General features: G+C 48.8%; 1 protein-coding gene across 1 annotated transcript; it reads left to right on the forward strand.

Moving 5' to 3' along the window:
• Positions 1-13,022: 13,022 nt before the first annotated feature.
• Positions 13,023-16,017, forward strand: LOC125523243 (protein ACCELERATED CELL DEATH 6). Its single transcript, XM_048688295.2, has 3 exons — positions 13,023-13,373; positions 13,820-14,305; positions 14,672-16,017. The coding sequence occupies exons 1-3, from the start codon at positions 13,181-13,183 to the stop codon at positions 15,931-15,933; spliced, it is 1,941 nt and encodes a 646-aa protein (XP_048544252.2). The 5' UTR covers positions 13,023-13,180; the 3' UTR covers positions 15,934-16,017.
• Positions 16,018-17,718: the final 1,701 nt, after the last annotated feature.

Here is a 17,718-nt window from a genome sequence, read left to right on the forward strand (position 1 = left end):
TAAGCCTGAGACTAAGTGCTTCTACTGCAAAGGGACTAGTCACTGGAAGTGGAACACCCAAGTATTTGGCGGATAAGAAAGGATGGAAAAGTAAACAAAGGTATATTTCATATACATCTTATTGATGTGTACTTTACTAGTGTTCATAGCAACCCCTCAGTATTTGGTACTAGTTCAGTTGCTAAGATTAGTAACTTGAATCGGGAGTTGCAGAATGAACAGAGACTAGTTAAGGGTGAGGTGACGATGTGTGTTGGAAGTAGTTACAAGATTGATATGATCATCATCGCACACTCCCTATACTTTCGGGATTGGTGTTGAACCTAAATAAGTGTTATTTGGTGTTTGCGTTGAGCATAAATATGATTTGATCATGTTTATTGCAATATGGTTATTCATTTAAATAAGAGAATAAATTGTTGTTCTGTTTACATGAATAAAAACCTTATATGGTTACACACCCAATGAAAATGGTTCGTTGGATCTCGATCTTAGTGATACACATATTCATAATATTGAAACCAAAAGATGCAAAGTTAATAATGATAGTGCAACTTATTTGTGGCACTGCCGTTTAGGTCATATTGGTGTAAAGCGCATGAAGAAACTCCATGCTAATGGACTTTTGGAATCACTTGATTATGAATCACTTGATGCTTGCGAACCATGCCTCATGGGCAAGATGACTAAGACTCCGTTCTCCAGAACAATGGAGCGAACAACAGATTTGTTGGAAATCATACATACTGATGTATGTGGTCCGATGAATATTAAGGCTCGCGGCAAGTATCATTATTTTTTGACCTTCACAGATGATTTGAGCAGATATGAGTATATCTACTTGATGAAACATAAGTCTGAAACGTTTGAAAAGTTCAAAGAATTTCAGAGTGAAGTGGAGAATCATCGTAACAAGAAAATAAAAGTTTCTACGATATGATCGCAGAGGTAAAATATTTGAGTTACGAGTTTGGCCTTCAGTTAAAACAATGTGAAATAGTTTCACTACTCACGCCACCTGGAACACCACAGTGTAATGGTGTGTACGAACGTCATAACCGTACTTTATTAGATATGGTGCGATCTATGATGTTTCTTACCGATCTACGACTATCGTTTTGGGGTTATGCATTAGAGACAGCTGAATTCACGTTAAAAAAGGGCACCATCTAAATCCGTTGAGACGACACCGTTTGAATTATGGTTTAGCAAGAAACCAAAGTTGTCGTTTCTTAAAAGTTTGGGTTGCGATGCTTATGTGAAAAAAGTTTCAACATGATAAGCTTGAACCCAAATCGGAGAAGTGCGTCTTCATAGGATACCCAAAATGTTGGGTACACCTTCTATCACAGATCCGAAGGCAAGACATTCGTTGCCAAGAATGGATCCTTTCAAGAGAAGGAGTTTCTCTCGAAAGAAGTGAGTGGGAGGAAATTAGAACTTGATAAGATAATTATACCTTCTCCCTTATTGGAAAGTAGTTCATCACAGAAATCTGTTCTTGTGACTACTACACCAATTAGTGAGGAAGCTAATGATGATGATCATGTAACTTCAGATCAAGTTACTACCGAATCTCGTAGGTAAACCAGAGTGAGATCCGCACGAGAGTGGTACGGTAATCCTGTTCTGGAAGTCATGTTACTAGACCATGACGAACTTGCAAACTATGAGGAAGTGATGATGAGCCCGGATTCCACGAAATGGTTTGAGGCCATGAAATCTGAGGTAGGATCCATGTATGAGAACAAAGTATGGACTTTGGTTGACTTGCCCGATGACCGGCAAGCCATAGAAAATAAATGGATCTTCAAGAGGAAGACGGACGCTGATAGTAGTGTTACTATCTACAAAGCTAGACTTGTCGAAAAAGGTTTTTGACAAAGTTCAAGGTGTTGACTACGATGAGATTTTCTCACTCGTATCGATACTTAAAGTCTATCCGAATCATGTTAGCAATTGTTGCATTTTATGAAATCTGGCAAATGGATAACAAAACTGCAATCCTTAATGGATTTCTTAAAGAAGAGTTGTATATGATGCAACCAGAAGGTTTTTTCATTCCTAAAGGTGCTAACAAAATATGTAAGCTCTAGCGATCCATCTATGGACTGGTGCAAGCATCTCGGAGTTGGAATACACGCTTTGATAAGTTGATCAAAGCATATAGTTTTATACAGACTTGCGGTGAAGCCTGTATTTACAAGAAAGTGAGTGGGAGCACTACAACATTTCTGATAAGTATATGTGAATGACATATTGTTGATCGAAAACAATGTAGAATTATTCTGCAAAGCATAAAGGAGTGTTTGAAAGGAGTTTTTCGAAGAAGGACCTCGGTGAAGCTGCTTACATATTGAGCATCAAGATCTATAGAGATAGATCAAAACGCTTGATAAGTTTTTTCAATGAGTACATACCTTGACAAGATTTTGAAGTAGTTCAAAAATGGAACAGTCAAAGAGAGAGTTCTTGCCTATGTTACAAGGTGTGAAATTGAGTAAGACTCAAAACCCGACCACGGCAGAAGATAGAAAGAGAATGAAAGTCATTCCCTATGCCTCAGCCATAGGTTCTATAAAGTATGCCATGCTGTGTACCAGATCTATTGTATACCCTACACTGATTTTGGCAAGGGAGTACAATAGTGATCTATGAGTAGATCACTGGACAGCGGTCAAAATTATCCTTAGTGAAATAAGGATATGTTTCTCGATTATGGAGGTGACAAAAAGGTTCGTCGTAAAGGGTTACCTCGATGCAAGTTTTGATGCTGATCCAGATGACTCTAAGTCTAAATCTGGATACATATTGAAAGTGGGAGCAATTAGCTAGAGTAGCTCCGTGCAGAGCATTGTTGACATAGAAATTTGCAAAATACATACGGATCTGAATGTGGCAGACCCGTTGACTAAACTTCTCTCACAAGAAAAACATGATCACACCTTAGTACTCTTTGGGTGTTAACCACAGAGCGATGTGAACTAGATTATTGACTCTAGTAAACCCTTTGGGTGTTGGTCACATGACGATGTGAACAATGGGTGTTAATCACATGGTGATGTGAACTATTGATGTTAAATCACATGGCGATGTGATCTAGATTATTGACTCTGGTGCAAGTGGGAGACTAAAGGAAATATGCCCTAGAGGCAATAATAAAGTTATTATTTATTTCCTTATTTCATGATAAATGTTTATTATTCATGCTAGAATTGTATTAACTGGAAACATAATACATGTGTGAATACATAGACAAACAGAGTGTCACTAGTATGCCTCTACTTGACTAGCTCGTTAATCAAAGATGGTTATGTTTCCTAACCATGGACAAAGAGTTGTTATTTGATTAACGAGGTCACATCATTAGGAGAATGATGTGATTGACATGACCTATTCCATTAGCTTAGCACCCGATCATTTAGTATGTTGCTATTGCTTTCTTCATGACTTATACATGTTCCTATGACTATGAGATTATGCAACTCCCGTTTGCCGGAGGAACACTTTGTGTGCTACCAAACGTCACAACGTAACTGGGTGATTATAAAGGAGCTCTACAGGTGTCTCCAAAGGTACATGTTGGGTTGGCGTATTTCGAGATTAGGATTTGTCACTCCGATTGTCAGGGAGGTATCTCTGGGCCCTCTCGGTAATGCACATCACATAAGCCTTGCAAGCATTGCAACTAATGAGTTAGTTGTGAGATGATGTATTACGGAACGAGTAAAGAGACTTGCCGGTAACGAGATTGAACTAGGTATTGAGATACCGACGATCGAATCTCGGGCAAGTAACATACCGATGACAAAAGGAACAACGTATGTTGTTATGCGGTCTGACCGATAAAGATCTTCGTAGAATATGTAGGAGCCAATATGGGCATCCAGGTCCCGCTATTGGTTATTGACCAGAGAGGTGTCTCAGTCATGTCTACATAGTTCTCGAACCCGTAGGGTCCGCACGCTTAACATTCGTTGACGATATAGTACTATGAGTTATGTATGTTGGTGACCGAATGTTGTTCGGAGTTTTGGATGAGATCGCGGATATGACGAGGAACTCCGGAATGGTTCGGAAGTAAAGATTGATATGTGGATAGTAGTGTTTGATCTCCGGAAAGGTTCCGGAATCCATCAGGAGGGGTTCCGGATGTTTCCCGAAATGTTTGGGCACGTGAACACTTTATCTGGGCCAAAGGGGAAAGCCCACGAGGTTTTTGGAAAGCACAAAAGGAAGTTTTGCAGGGTCCAGGGGCCAGACGACAAGGTCCCTGGCGTCTGGGTCCAGACGCCGGGAACCCTGGCATCTGGCCCTGGAGTCCGAGAAGGACTCTTGCCTTTCGGGTGAAACCGACTTTGTGGAGGCTTTTACTCCAAGTTTCGACCCCAAGGCTCAACATATAAATAGAGGGGTAGGGCTAGCACCCAAGACACATCAAGAAACACCAAGCTGTGTGCCAGCAACCCCGTCTCCTCTAGTTTATCCTCCGTCATAGTTTTCGTAGTGCTTAGGCGAAGCCCTGAGAAGATTGTTCTTCACCAACACCGTCACCACGCCGTCGTGCTGCCGGAACTCATCTACTACTTCGCCCCTCTTGCTGGATCGAGAAGGCGAGGACGTCACCGAGCCGAACGTGTGTAGAACTCGGAGGTGCCGTGCTTTCGGTACTTGGATCGGTCGGATCGTGAAGACGTTTGACTACATCAACCGCGTTGATATAATGCTTCCGCTTACGGTCTACGAGGGTAAGTAGACAACACTCTCCTCTCTCGTTGCTATGCATCACCATGATCTTGCGTGTGCGTAGGATTTTTTTTTTGAAATTACTACGTTCCCCAACAAACTTGTGCATGTCCGTCTGATCCTGGATGAGCCGAAGCACCAAATCTCCTTCTTGAAAGGTTCTGGTTCTAACCCGGAGGCTATGATAGCGACGCAGATCTTGCTGATAAATCGCCGAATGGGCCGCCGCTATGTCACGCTCCTCATCTAATAGGTCAAGAGCCTCTTGCCGTGCCTTTGTTGTCAGCTTCAGCATATGCCGCTACACGAGGTGAGTCATGATGTATGTCACTAGGAAGAACTGCCTCCGCTCCATAAACCGTGAAGAACGGCGTGTATCCTGTCGATCTATTGGGTGTGGTGTTGATGCTCCATAACACAGAAGGTAGCTCCTCAACCCAACAACCCGGCGTCCGTTGCAAAGGAACCATAAGCCGGGGTTTTATGCCTCTCAAAATCTCTTGATTGGCCCTCTCCGCTTGACCATTGGACTGTGGGTGAGCCACTGATGATACATCAAGCCGGATGTGTTCACGCTGACAGAACTCCTTCATGGCACCCTTTGACAGATTGGTACCATTGTCTGTTATAATGCTGTGTGGAAAACCAAACCGGAAGATCACCATTTTGATGAACTGAACCGCCGTGGCCGCATCACACTTGCTAACTGGCTCTGCCTCCACCCACTTTGTGAACTTGTCAACTGCCACCAAAAGGTGGGTCTTCTTGTCCTTGGACCTTTTGAAAGGCCCAACCATATCCAGCCCCCAAGTCGCAAACGGCCAAGTGATTGGAATCATCCTCAATTCTTGAGCCGGTACATGAGCGCGCCTTGAGAATTTCTGACAGCTATCACATCGTCTGACCAAGTCCTCGGCGTCAGCATGAGCTGTCAACCAATAGAAACCGTGACGAAACGCCTTGGCCACCAAAGATTTTGAACCGGCATGGTGACCACAGTCTCCTTCGTGGATCTCACGCAAGATTTCACAGCCTTCTTCAAGAGACACACAATGTTGAAATGCCCCGGTCACACTGCAATGATGCAACTCTCCATTGATAATGGTCATGGACTTGGACCGCCGGATTATCTGCCTGGCCAGATTCTCATCCTCTGGTAACTCGCCCTGGTTCATATACGTCAGATAAGGAACCGTCCAATCCGGGATAACATGAAGAGCCGCCACCAACTGAGCTTCCGGATCAAGAATAGCCAAATCCTCTTCACCAGGGAGCTTGACGGACGGATTATGCAAAACATCCAGGAAGACATTAGGTGGAACCGGTTTACATTGAGAACCAAGGTGGCTTAAAGTGTCCGCCACTTCGTTCTTCCACCGGTCCACATGATCCACCTGATAACCCTTAAAGTGACCTGCAACAATATCCACCTCACGACGATACGCTGCCATGAGTGGGTCCTTGGAATCCCAAGTGCCAGACACCTGTTGGGCCACCAGGTCCGAGTCACCGAAGCACTTAACTCGACTCAGGTTCATCTCCTTAGTCATCCGAAGACCATGGAGTAAGGCCTCATACTCAGCTGCATTGTTAGTACAAGGGAACATTACACGGAGAACATAACAAAACGTATCACCTCGCGGGGAAGTTAATACGACTCCAGCCCTTGAGCCCTCCAATTGCCTGGACCCATCAAAATGAATAGTCCAATAAGTGTGATCTGGCTTCTCTTCTGGTGCTTGTAGTTCCGTCCAATCATTGATGAAATCCACAAGTGCCTGAGATTTGATGGCCGTTCGGGGTATGTACTTCAACCCGTGAGGCCCGAGCTCGATAGCCCACTTGGCAATCCGGTCGGTTGCCTCCCTGTTCTGAATTATATCTCCCAAAGGAGCAGAGCTGACCACCGTGATGGGATGTCCTTGGAAATATTGCTTGAGCTTCCGGCTTGCCATGAAAACCCCATATACCAGCTTCTGCCAGTGCGGGTACCTCTGCTTGGACTCAATAAGTACCTCGCTGAAATAATAAACCGGACGCTGAACCGGATATTCCTTTCCTGCCTCCTTACGCTCCACCACAATAGCCACACTGACTGCTCGAGCATTAGGCGCCACATATAGCAACAATGGCTCTTTGTCAACTGGGGCAGCAAGAACCGGCGGGTTAGCCAGGTGCCGCTTTAAGTCCTCAAACGCCGCATCTGCGACAGAGCTCCAGATGAAGTTATCTGTTTTCTTCAGCATCTGATACAAAGGAATTGCCTTCTCACCGAGGCGGCTGATAAACCGGCTCAACGCGGCAATCCGGCCTGCCGAGCGTTGAACGTCATTGATACACTTTGGTTCAGCCAAGGAGGTGATGGCCTGGATCTTTTCCGGATTAGCTTCAATGCCCCTGTTATACACCAAAAGCCCAAGAGCTTGCCTGCCGGCACACCAAAAACGCACTTGGCCGGATTAAGCATCATCTTGTAAACCCGCAGGTTATCAAAGTTTTCCTTCAAGTCATCAATCAATGTTTCCTTCTTCCTTGATTTGACCACAATATCGTCCACATAGGCATGAACATTATGGCCGATTTGTTTATGAAGACAATTCTGCACACATCGTCGATAAGTCACCTGGGCACTCTTGAGCCCAAAGGGCATGGACACATAGCAGAAGGCTCCAAAGGGAGTTATGAAGGCCGTCTTCTCCGGGTCCTTAACTGCCATTTTGATCTGATGATAACCAGAATATGCATCCAAAAAACTCAAATGCTCACAACCCGCCGTAGCATCAATAATTTGATCAATACGGGGGAGGACAAAAGGATCTGCTGGACAAGCTTTGTTGAGATCTGTGTAATCCACACACATACGCCAAGTGCCGTTCTTTTTAAGGACCAGCACCGGATTAGCCAACCACTCAGGATGGAATACTCCAACGATGAATCCGGCCGCCAAGAGCCTGGCCACTTCTTCTCCAATAGCCTTGCGTCTTTCTTCATTGAACCGGCGGAGAAACTGCTTGACCGGTTTATACTTAAGATCAACATTAAGAGTGTGCTCAGCGAGTTCTCTCGGTACACCTGGCATGTCAGAAGGCTTCCATGCAAAGATGTCCTGATTCTCACGGATGAACTCGATGAGCGCGCTTTCCTATTTCGGATCCAAGTTAGCGCTGATGCTGAACTGCTTGGACGAATCGCCGGGTACGAAGTCAACAAGCTTAGTCTCATCAGCCGATTTAAACTTCAGGGCCAGATCATGCTCTGTAGTTGGCTTCTTTAATGAAGTCATATCTGCGAGATCACCATTATCTTTGTAAAACTTTAACTCTTCTGTGGCACAAACCGACTCAGAATAAGCCGCATCACCTTCCTCACACTCCAGAGCAATCTTGCGGCTCCCATGGATGGTTATAGTTCACTTGTGACCCGGCATCTTGAGCTGTAGTTAAACATAGCAAGGTCGTGCCATAAATTTAGCATAAGCCGGTCGTCCGAACAGGGCATGATACAGACTTCTGATTTTCACCACTTCAAAGGTCAAAGTTTCTGATCTCGAGTCATGCTCATCTCCGAAAGCCATCTCCAGAGCTATCTTACCAACAGGATACGCCGATTTACCAGGCACCACACCATGGAACACCGTACTGGACGGTTTAAGATTTTTATCTGTTAACCCCATGCAACGGAAGGTTTCATAATAAAGGATACTGATACTGCTTCCTCCATCCATGAGTACCTTGATGAACTTATAACCTCCCACCTAAGGTGCCACCACCAATGCCAGATGACCCGGATTGTCAACCCGGGGTGGATGATCCTCTCTACTCCACACAATCGGCTGCTCAGAGCAGCGCAAATAACGGGGCACTGCCGGTTCAACGGAGTTTACTGCCCTTTTATGAAGCTTCTGGTCATGCTTGTCTAAGCTAGTGGTGAAGACATGATATTGCCCACTGTTTAACTGCTTCGGGTTGCTCTGGTAACCCGATTGCTGCTGCTGCTGCTGATTGCCCTGGTGACTGTAGCCACCCTGGTTGCCCTGATTACCTTGATTATTATTTCCACCCTAATTACCATGGAAGCCTGAACCGGAGCTGCCTCCACCATAACCCGGCCCATGAGATCCGTGGCCTGAACCACCACCCGGCCCGTTATCATACCGGAAAGAATTAGAATTCTTAAACTCTTGCATGATGTAGCAGTCCTTCCAGAGGTGTGTGGACGGCATCTCCTTCGTCCCATGTTTTGGGCAAGGCTGGTTCAACAGGTAAGATAGGCGGTCTGGGTTAGGACTAGGTGCTCCGCCGCGCTGGGGCGGTTTACCCTTACGTCGCTGGCCCTTGTCCTACGTGCTGGTATTAGCCACAAAGTCCAAGCTGTGATCCGCTTTACGTTTGCCGCCGTTCCCATGACCCGCCGGGTTGTGGTGTTGTCCCTTGGCGTTGCCGCTCTTTTTTCCCTTCCATGTCTTATCATCGTCAAACTCGGGATCCTTGGTACTATCAGAGTCGGCATACTTCACTAAAGCAGCCATGAGGGTTCCCATGTCATTGCAATGGCGTTTCAGCCGTCCCAGCTTCAACTTCAGTGGTTCAAACCGACAATTGCCTTCCAAGGTCAGAACTGCGGCATCGGCATTGATGCGGTCTGATGAATGCAAAATCTCCGAAACCCAGCGCACCCACCGGGTTGTTGACTCCCCTTCCTCCTGGACACAGGCAGCTAAGTCCACAATCGACATAGGCTGCTTGCATGTATCCTTAAAATTCTGGATAAACCGGGCTCTCAACTCAGCCCATGATCTGATAGAGTTAGCCGGTAGACTCTTTAACCAAGTGCGAGCCATCCCTTCTAGCATCATGGTGAAGTACTTTGCACACGCCGCATCATCCACATCTAGCATCTCCATGGCCATCTCATAGCTTTCAACCCATATCTTTGGAGATAAATCGGCGGTGTAATTCGGTACCTTGCGCGGGCCCTTGAAATCCTTAGGCAGGTGCACGTTGCGCAATGCTGAGACGAGACACGGCACCCCCAAAGAACTAGAGGTAACTCCTGGCTCTACCGACGTGGTTGGACGAACCGGAGTAAGCTGACGGGCTTCATGTTGCGCTGCTAACTCGGCCTCCCTGCGTGCTCGAGCCCGGTCCACCACCTCCTGAGCATCACCAGCGCCACCTGCCGGGTTGTTGCCACGGGGTGGTTCGCGGTTCCGCGCATTGCTTGACACGGCCATTTCATCCATGCACATGTTGTAACTCCGTCTTGGGCGGGGGGTGGAATGAATTCGATCACGACTGTATGAATAAGCCTCATGTTGAACCAAGGCTGTCTGAAGAAGCTCCTTAACCCGGTGCGTCTCCACCGCTGCCGGTGAATCACCTTCAATCGGGATAGCCTCCAGCTGTGAAGCAGCAGCAACAAGATTGTCCATCGGAGTAGAGTAATGACCCGGTGGTGTTGGGACAGGCTGTGTCACAATGTTGTTCTGACGAGGCGGATCCGTCAAACGGGGCTGAACCACCCCCCTGCTCCAGGCGCCTCCGCCCGGTTTGCTACCGGCGGGTGACTGGTCCCTGCTCCTGGGGTGTTAAAGAGGTTTCTAGCATCATAAACCGGAGGCAGGCGAGATCGGTGTCTCCTCTTCAGGACTTCGTGCGATGCATTCTGATCTAGCATAAGCCGGTAAGCCTGTGCATCCAAAGCGGCCCACTCTGCGGCCATCCTGGTATCCTCAGCAGCTAAATCGGCTTTGGCCTGTGTAATCTGATCCTTTACCTTCACGATCTCTGCATTGTGTGCATCCTGTTCTTCCGGGTTAGCCTCTGCCATCAGCGTGGCCAATGCATCAAACAAATCAGATAAAACCTGAGCTGGCGGTCGCACAGGGCCTTCTGCCCCAGCTGCCGTCGTCGCTGCTGATCCGGAAATCATTGTTGCCGCGGTCGAAGAGTGGAGCGCCGGCTGCGTACCGGCCATGAAGATTGCAACCCGGTTTGGCAGATCAGAGGGGTCCGGAATACTGTCGCCATCGAAACCAATCCGGCCATCTTGTAGCTGATATAACGACTCGGTCTCTCCGGTCGAAGACTCACCGCCGGAATAAACGACGGTTTCACCACCAGATTCCGATTTGTCATCGTATTCCCCTCCATGGATGACTCCCACGAAGGCACGCTTCATGACAGGCTTGACCCGGGTAGATCTGGCACACTGAGTCGTTTCGACGAGGTCGGTGCAGATGTCCGGCTCAGGGCCTGGCTCGCAGATCTTGCCAATGAAAATGTGTATGCCACCAAAGGGGACCCGGTACCCGTACTCGATTGAGCCGGCCTCTGGGCCCCAGCCTGTGTCGTCGATGTAGAGCTTGCCGCGACGACTCTTGGTCATCCGGCCCACAGCGTAACCCTTGAGTCCTTCGAAGTTGCCCTCCAAGAACTTGAAACCATCGTGTGATAGCCCCAGGTGGGCGCCAACTGTCGTGGGTTTGTCACAGCAGATGTCCTCATAAAAGGACTTAGTCGTGGAGCCATCGCTACGGGTTAGCTTAAAGGGGTTAAAGCGGACAAGGGATGCAAGAGAGTTTTATACTAGTTCGGCCCCTTACGGTGAAGGTAAAAGCCTACGTCTAGTTGTGATGGAATTGATGAGGTTTCGATGACCAGGGAGCGAATATGCTTGGCCTGAGTCTCGAGTTGTTGTCTGTCATCCTGAACCGCCGGCGGGTCGTCCCCTTATATACATGGGTTGACGCCCGTTGGTTTACAGAGTCCCGAGGCCGGCTCATAAACGTTTCTGGCTCAGTCTCCGCTCTTTCTACCGTACAATGCAAGTTACATATCAATGCCGGTTTATAGCTACAGGCCTTAAACCGGTTCTGGGCCTTGGGCCTTTACATAGTATCACCATCTGTCTTCATGGGCTTCAAGTATAATGTACTACCGATGAAGTTAACCCGACCTCTCCTGGCCGGTTTACGCCCAGTATAATATCCCCAACACAATCTACTACAAGTTTTACTTATGTTTTTCCCGGGAGGGATTGACAGCCCCTCTTTTACGTCGGGTTGCAAGTATTTGTTCTTTGTGTGCAGGTATCGTTTATGTACTGTTGCGTGATTCTCCTACTGGTTCAATAACCTTGGTCTTATCACTGAGAGAAATACCTACCGTCGCTGTGCTGCATCATCATTTCCTCTTTGGAAAAATACCGACATAGTTCAAGCCGCAATCACCACCGCACCGCTTTCTCCAGGTCCGTCTGCTACTTGAGAACGCCAATTGCATGGGTTGGAGGATGAGCAATGGCTGAGTGGCACCGAAGCGCTCGTCGACACCACAACCGGCATCCAAACGGTCAACTATGTGCGACGAATTTGACAAAATTCATCCAAAATAGCTCCAAACATGAACACGAAATTAAGCATTTACGGTCGACGAAACTACAAACCAATCGCCTGAATGAAACCATAAGATCGATGTGCATCTTTTTTGTGTAGAGCTTATCTCAAATCAAAGTATCGTTGTGTAGATCGGAAGGGAGGAGGAAGAAGAGGATTAGAGAGAAGATTACTAGAGGTAGGAGATGATAACCGTACAGGGTGTATACCAGGCCGCATCCTCTTGTGCAAGAGGACCCACCAAATGTGCTCGAGATGACTCGACTCAGCCTGGCTCATTGTAAACGGCCGATTCGGCCGTTCCTAGCGGATCTGGCTGGGGAGTGCTTTAAGTTTCGTGCGGACCAACATTTGTATGTGACCTATAACCCACCAACAGCCCCAAAACACCCCGCGCGGGCCTGGCTAGACATAATGCATCTGTGGTGAACATCGGCCGAGGCCAGAATATGGCGCAATCATCGACGGAATCAAATCCAGAGCAGCGAGTTTTATGTAAGTTTTCTTTTAAAGGTTGACTAGTTTATGAGGAAGCTCATAAGTTAGCTAGATTTCCTGTTTTGTTTTGTTAGGTGAGGGTCGCCATGTGTGGCTTATGCAACCCCATGACCTATGTTATCCCACAAACTTTTTCTTTCGATGAATAAAGCGTTGATTTAACCTAAAAAAACAAGGCACTCAATTCGTCGACGACACCGATATTCCACTCGTTCGTAGTCAAATTTCTACGCGCCGCGTTGCTAGAACCTACGGTGCAAATAGATACTAGAGCCGTGTGTGTGTGTGGTCTGTACTTGGCCGACATTCAAGTTTCATTGCTGTCCTCAGGAAGTCAGGATGCGCAGGACCTGACCGGCCGCTGTCATTTCGGCCCCAAACGCACAGCTGACTGTGGAGAAGCTGACTTGGCGACGACTTGCTATGCATGCATCCATGGCGGCTTCTCTGTGAACCACGAGCCCGTTGCCAGATACTCTCAGCCGTTCGCCATATATCCGCGTCGCGCAGACCCCGTGGTCTGACCGGGATAGTCAGTCGATGGACCTCGGGCATCACTCCATCCAGCTCAGTGCGGGCCCTGCCTCGCCGGCTGCCGCGACGCAGCCGAGCGACGGTGGCACGATGAGCCCCGAGCTGTACCTTGCCCTGTGCCAGGGGAGGAAGAAGGAAGCCATGGCACTGCTTCGGCAACAGCACGGTGGTGGTGCTGCTGCTGCTAATCAGGTTGCCGGTAATGTCTGCCTAACTGCTAGTTGCTATTATTTTTTCTTTTGCGCATGTAGTTTGCTACTAGCTCGATCTCCGATCATCCTTGTGTACACATAATTGTCACTTATATGTTTTCGTACCTAACTGAGATTTACGAATCTCATGTGAAATTTCATTCAAACTGGGAACAAGCGTTTTCTAGGAAGGGAGCCCAGATGTTTGAATGGTAGCCGAACATGCATACCAGCATTTTATTCAACGGGATTGCTAAGTCTCGGTCTAAGTATATTCATATTTATGGGATCTTATGTCGAGATCCGTGTAATTTTTTTCGTTTTTGTTATCTCTTTCTTACATGTTATGGCACGTCACATAGACTTGAGTAAGTCCTGGTCGACTGAGATCTAACCACACTAATTAGGAAAATATGGTAGAGCCGGAACCCATATTGTGTTTGAATTGTTTCAGCCATACAGCAAGTCAGCGCGGAGGGGAACAACGTTCTTCATTTGGCCGCGGAGCACGGGCACGACAAGCTCATCCACGGTCTCATGAGCTTCGGGGACAGGAGCTTGCTCTCTTCCCGGAACTCGACTCTGGACACACCTCTACATTGCGCGGCGAGGGCAGGGCATGGCAAGGCCGTGTCCCTCCTCGTCCAGCTCTCGTGCGAGGGCGGAGATGACAGCATCTTGTGGTGCAAGAACGAGGCAGGGAACACGGCCCTTCATCTGGCGGCGAGGCTCGGCCATGGCGCATCAGTTGAGGCTATCGTTTCTGTGGCGCCGGGGCTAGCCTCTGAGGTTAACAACACCGGCGTGTCGGTGCTGTACTTGGCGGTGATGAGCAGATCTTTGCCAACCGTCAGATCGATAACGACCAGGTGTGGCAATGCTTCGGCTGCCGGCCTGAGCTCACAGAATGCTCTGCACGCTGCCGTCTTTCAGGGCTCAGGTGAGCTAGCTAGCTAGGGAGCTCCTTCTCGATCCGTGGGCTCTGAAAGTGCATGCATACTTGTTAGAGCATGGTTAATAATATAGCCAGCTGATGGCTACATGATGTTGACAGTTATTTATAGTCAAGATTATAGCCGGTATGTACAATAGTTAGATGTCAAGATGTGTTACTTTATTAATGAATAACCCATGTTTTACTCTCACATAGTGCGAGCACTTGTTGTAGCTGGCTCTTATTCTGTAGCCGGCTGCTCTTCTCTTTCATCCATGTCAGCAGAAATATAATATTTTAAATCTTATAGCCCGCTTACATAAGCTTAGTGTATTGTACTTGCTCTTATACCATCGATCTGAACATTGTCAGAAATGGTGAGGCTACTACTGGAGTGGACGCCATGTGGCCCATCCCTGGCTAGCCAAGCCGACGACACCGGCAGCACTCCGCTTCATTTCGCTTCATCCACCGGCGACCACCTCTCCGTCATAGGCGCCATCCTACGTGCCGTGCCGCCGTGTGTGGTGCGCATGCGGGACTCCGGCGGCCTCTCCGCTCTCCATGTCGCGGCGGGGATGGGCCACGACCGCGTCGCCGAGGCGCTGATCAAGGCCTGCCCCGACGCCGCCGAGCTCCGGGACGACCACGGCGGGACCTTCCTGCACGCCGCGGCCAGGGGAGGCCACCTCAAGGTGGTGCGACTGGCCATCAAGAAACGGACGCTGCGCGGCCTCCTGAACGCGCAGGACGGGGACGGCAACACGTCCCTCCACCTGGCGGTGGCCGCGGGCGCGCCGGCCGTGGCGGAGGCCCTGATGGGGAAGGGCAAAGTGCAGGACGACATCATGAACAACGACGGCCAGACGCCGCTGGACCTCGCCGTGAAATCGACCAACTTCTTTTCCATGGTCAGCCTGGTGGCGACGTTGGCCGCGTTCGGAGCGCGGTCCCGTCCCGAGAGGTGGGACCGCGTGCAGCAGTGGGATGGCCACGATATAACCAAGGCGATAGAGAAGACGTCCGACAGCCTCGCGGTGATCGCCGTCCTTGTCGCCAGCGTCGCCTTCACCGCCGCCAACAACCTGCCCGGGTCGTACGAGCAGAGCGGCGGCGCCGATCCCGAGGGGAAGGAGGTGATCAAAGGCATGGCGGTCCTCCAGCACGAGCCCATCTTCAAGTGCTTCCTCATCCTGGACAGCTTCGCCCTGGTGACCTCCGTGCTCGCGGTGGTCCTGCTCCTCTACGGCAAGGCGTCGCGCTCCGCCGGGTCGTGGAAGAACTTCGCGGCGGCGTTGCACTGCCTGTGGCTGTCCCTGGTGAGCATGGTCCTGGCGTTCTACGCGGCCCTGGCCGCCGTCACGAGCACAGTGGCGGTCCGCAGCATCGCCTACTGGATCACAGAAAATGCGCTTTTCGTGCTGCTAGCCGTGGTCTCGCACTTGGTCAGCCCTCAGGTGCCTCTCCGCACGCTGTCCAAGTACCTGTGGCGATGTGGCGATGGAGGACGGCGCAGCGTCGTCATGCAGCAGTATCCACTCGTCGGTGCGTTCGTGGGGAACCTCATTCTCTTCATGGTCGCAAATTATGTTGTAGTGGTTGTGGGCCTTAGCACGGTCTCAGGGCTTGTGTGACCGTGCGGCAAGGGAGACGATGAAAGCATTTTATGTAACAAGAATATTTTGAATATTCATATGACATATGTACTTTATATAACAGAGATTTCCTTGTTTGGCCCTATTTGAAAAAAAATCTACTCTCGTATTTCCTCCTAAAAATCATTTTCTTCTCTATTTGGTCATCTATCTAAATTTTGTTCTTTATATGACATTTCCATCCATTTTTTCATTTGACGGCATTAACCGGCATGGGAAAAGACCATTGTGCCCTCATGTTCAGAAAAGCCAAAACTGCTTGACCTGCGACCATCCCTTCTACTTCCTCCAAGATGAATCTAAGATTTTAATTGAGCTGATTTAGGATTTTATCTCTGTCTATCTATCTGTCTGCAAGTGTGGCAAAATTTTACTACGCATCTGTCAAAAGATTCAGTTTGACGGAATTTGCATAAATACAGTAAAACCGAAGGCATGTAAACATGAAGACCAACCTGTGGTTCGATGGTTAGAAGGACAGTGGTATCCCCTACCCACCAGAGTTCAAGTCTCAGATTTGACATTGGAGCTCGCATTTTACTGGATTTATTTCAGGCCTTCCGGTGATGTCCACTCAGTGGGAGAAGACGTTCTCGTCAACTACGAAGGCATCTGCGGCGACTTCATCAATTTCAAGATGATGTGTCGGCTTAGTCTCTCGGAGGTGCTTGTCGGGACCATGGAACCCAAGGTATCCAGGTCAAGGGCACAGCGCATGGCAGAGGCCCACTGGAGGGCGCCATGAGCCAAGCCCCTCGTCAGGCCCTCGCCTCCCGAGGCCCCCTCTCCAGAGAGCTGGCGAATGGCCAAGACACAGCGGCCTCCCGAGGCACCTCCCTGCAGCGGGCAAGTCAAGGGTAGTTCAGACTTGGTCGCGCGACCTTGTGCCCACCATGTGGGTGACACGTGCGGCTACGAAGGACGGCACGCACCCTGCCAGCCAGTGTGGATGAAGAGGATTTTCCATTTTGGTGCTAAGGGAGCAAAGCAGCGGTCCAGTTCCCAAAACAACCCCCAAAGGTTGCCCAATCAATGAAAGAAGACCAAGACGATGGGCACGCAGGGCAGAGGTCATTCCCGAACCCACCATCACGTCATGGATGGTAGCTTTGCAGGCGAAGACATGTGGCTGTCCCTGGTGAGCATGGTCCTGTCATTCTACGCGGCCCTGGCCGCCGTCACGAGCACGGCGGCTGTCCGCAACATTGCCTACAACATCATACACAATGCCCTTTTCGTGCTGTTGGCCGTGGTCTCGCACTTTGTCAGCCCTCGGGTGTCGTCCCGCATGCTATCCAAGTACCTGTGGCAATGTGGCTCTAGAGGACGTCGCAGTGTCGTCGTGCAGCAATATCCACTCGTCGGCGCTTTCGTGCGCAACCTGATTCTGTTCAGGGTTGCAAATTATGTTGTAGTGATTGTGCTTGTGGGCATTACCACGGTCTTAGCACTTCGGTGACCCGTGTGGCAAGAAGGGAGATGAAGCATTTTATATAACAAGAACTAGCACGGTAACCTGCGCATTTGCGCGGCTAGATGTTCTATGTGTTTTTGTATCTATATTGTCCTTGAGTTGTTGGAAGCTGTTAGGACGTACAATCACATAAAAAGTTATCGTCAACAAAGTGTGGAACCTCATTTGTGATTGTTCTAATTATGTTATCTTAGCATGAGGGTAAATTAGTGTACTCATTGGACTTTTTTGCTGTATAAATTAAGTTGGTGGTATCTTACTTGGTATGTGACAACAGAAAAGCAAACATT

This window comes from Triticum urartu, chromosome 7A, assembly GCF_056163025.1.
Source record: "Triticum urartu cultivar PI428250 chromosome 7A, HENAU_Tu73, whole genome shotgun sequence".
In the NCBI taxonomy this organism is placed as follows: domain Eukaryota; kingdom Viridiplantae; phylum Streptophyta; class Magnoliopsida; order Poales; family Poaceae; genus Triticum; species Triticum urartu.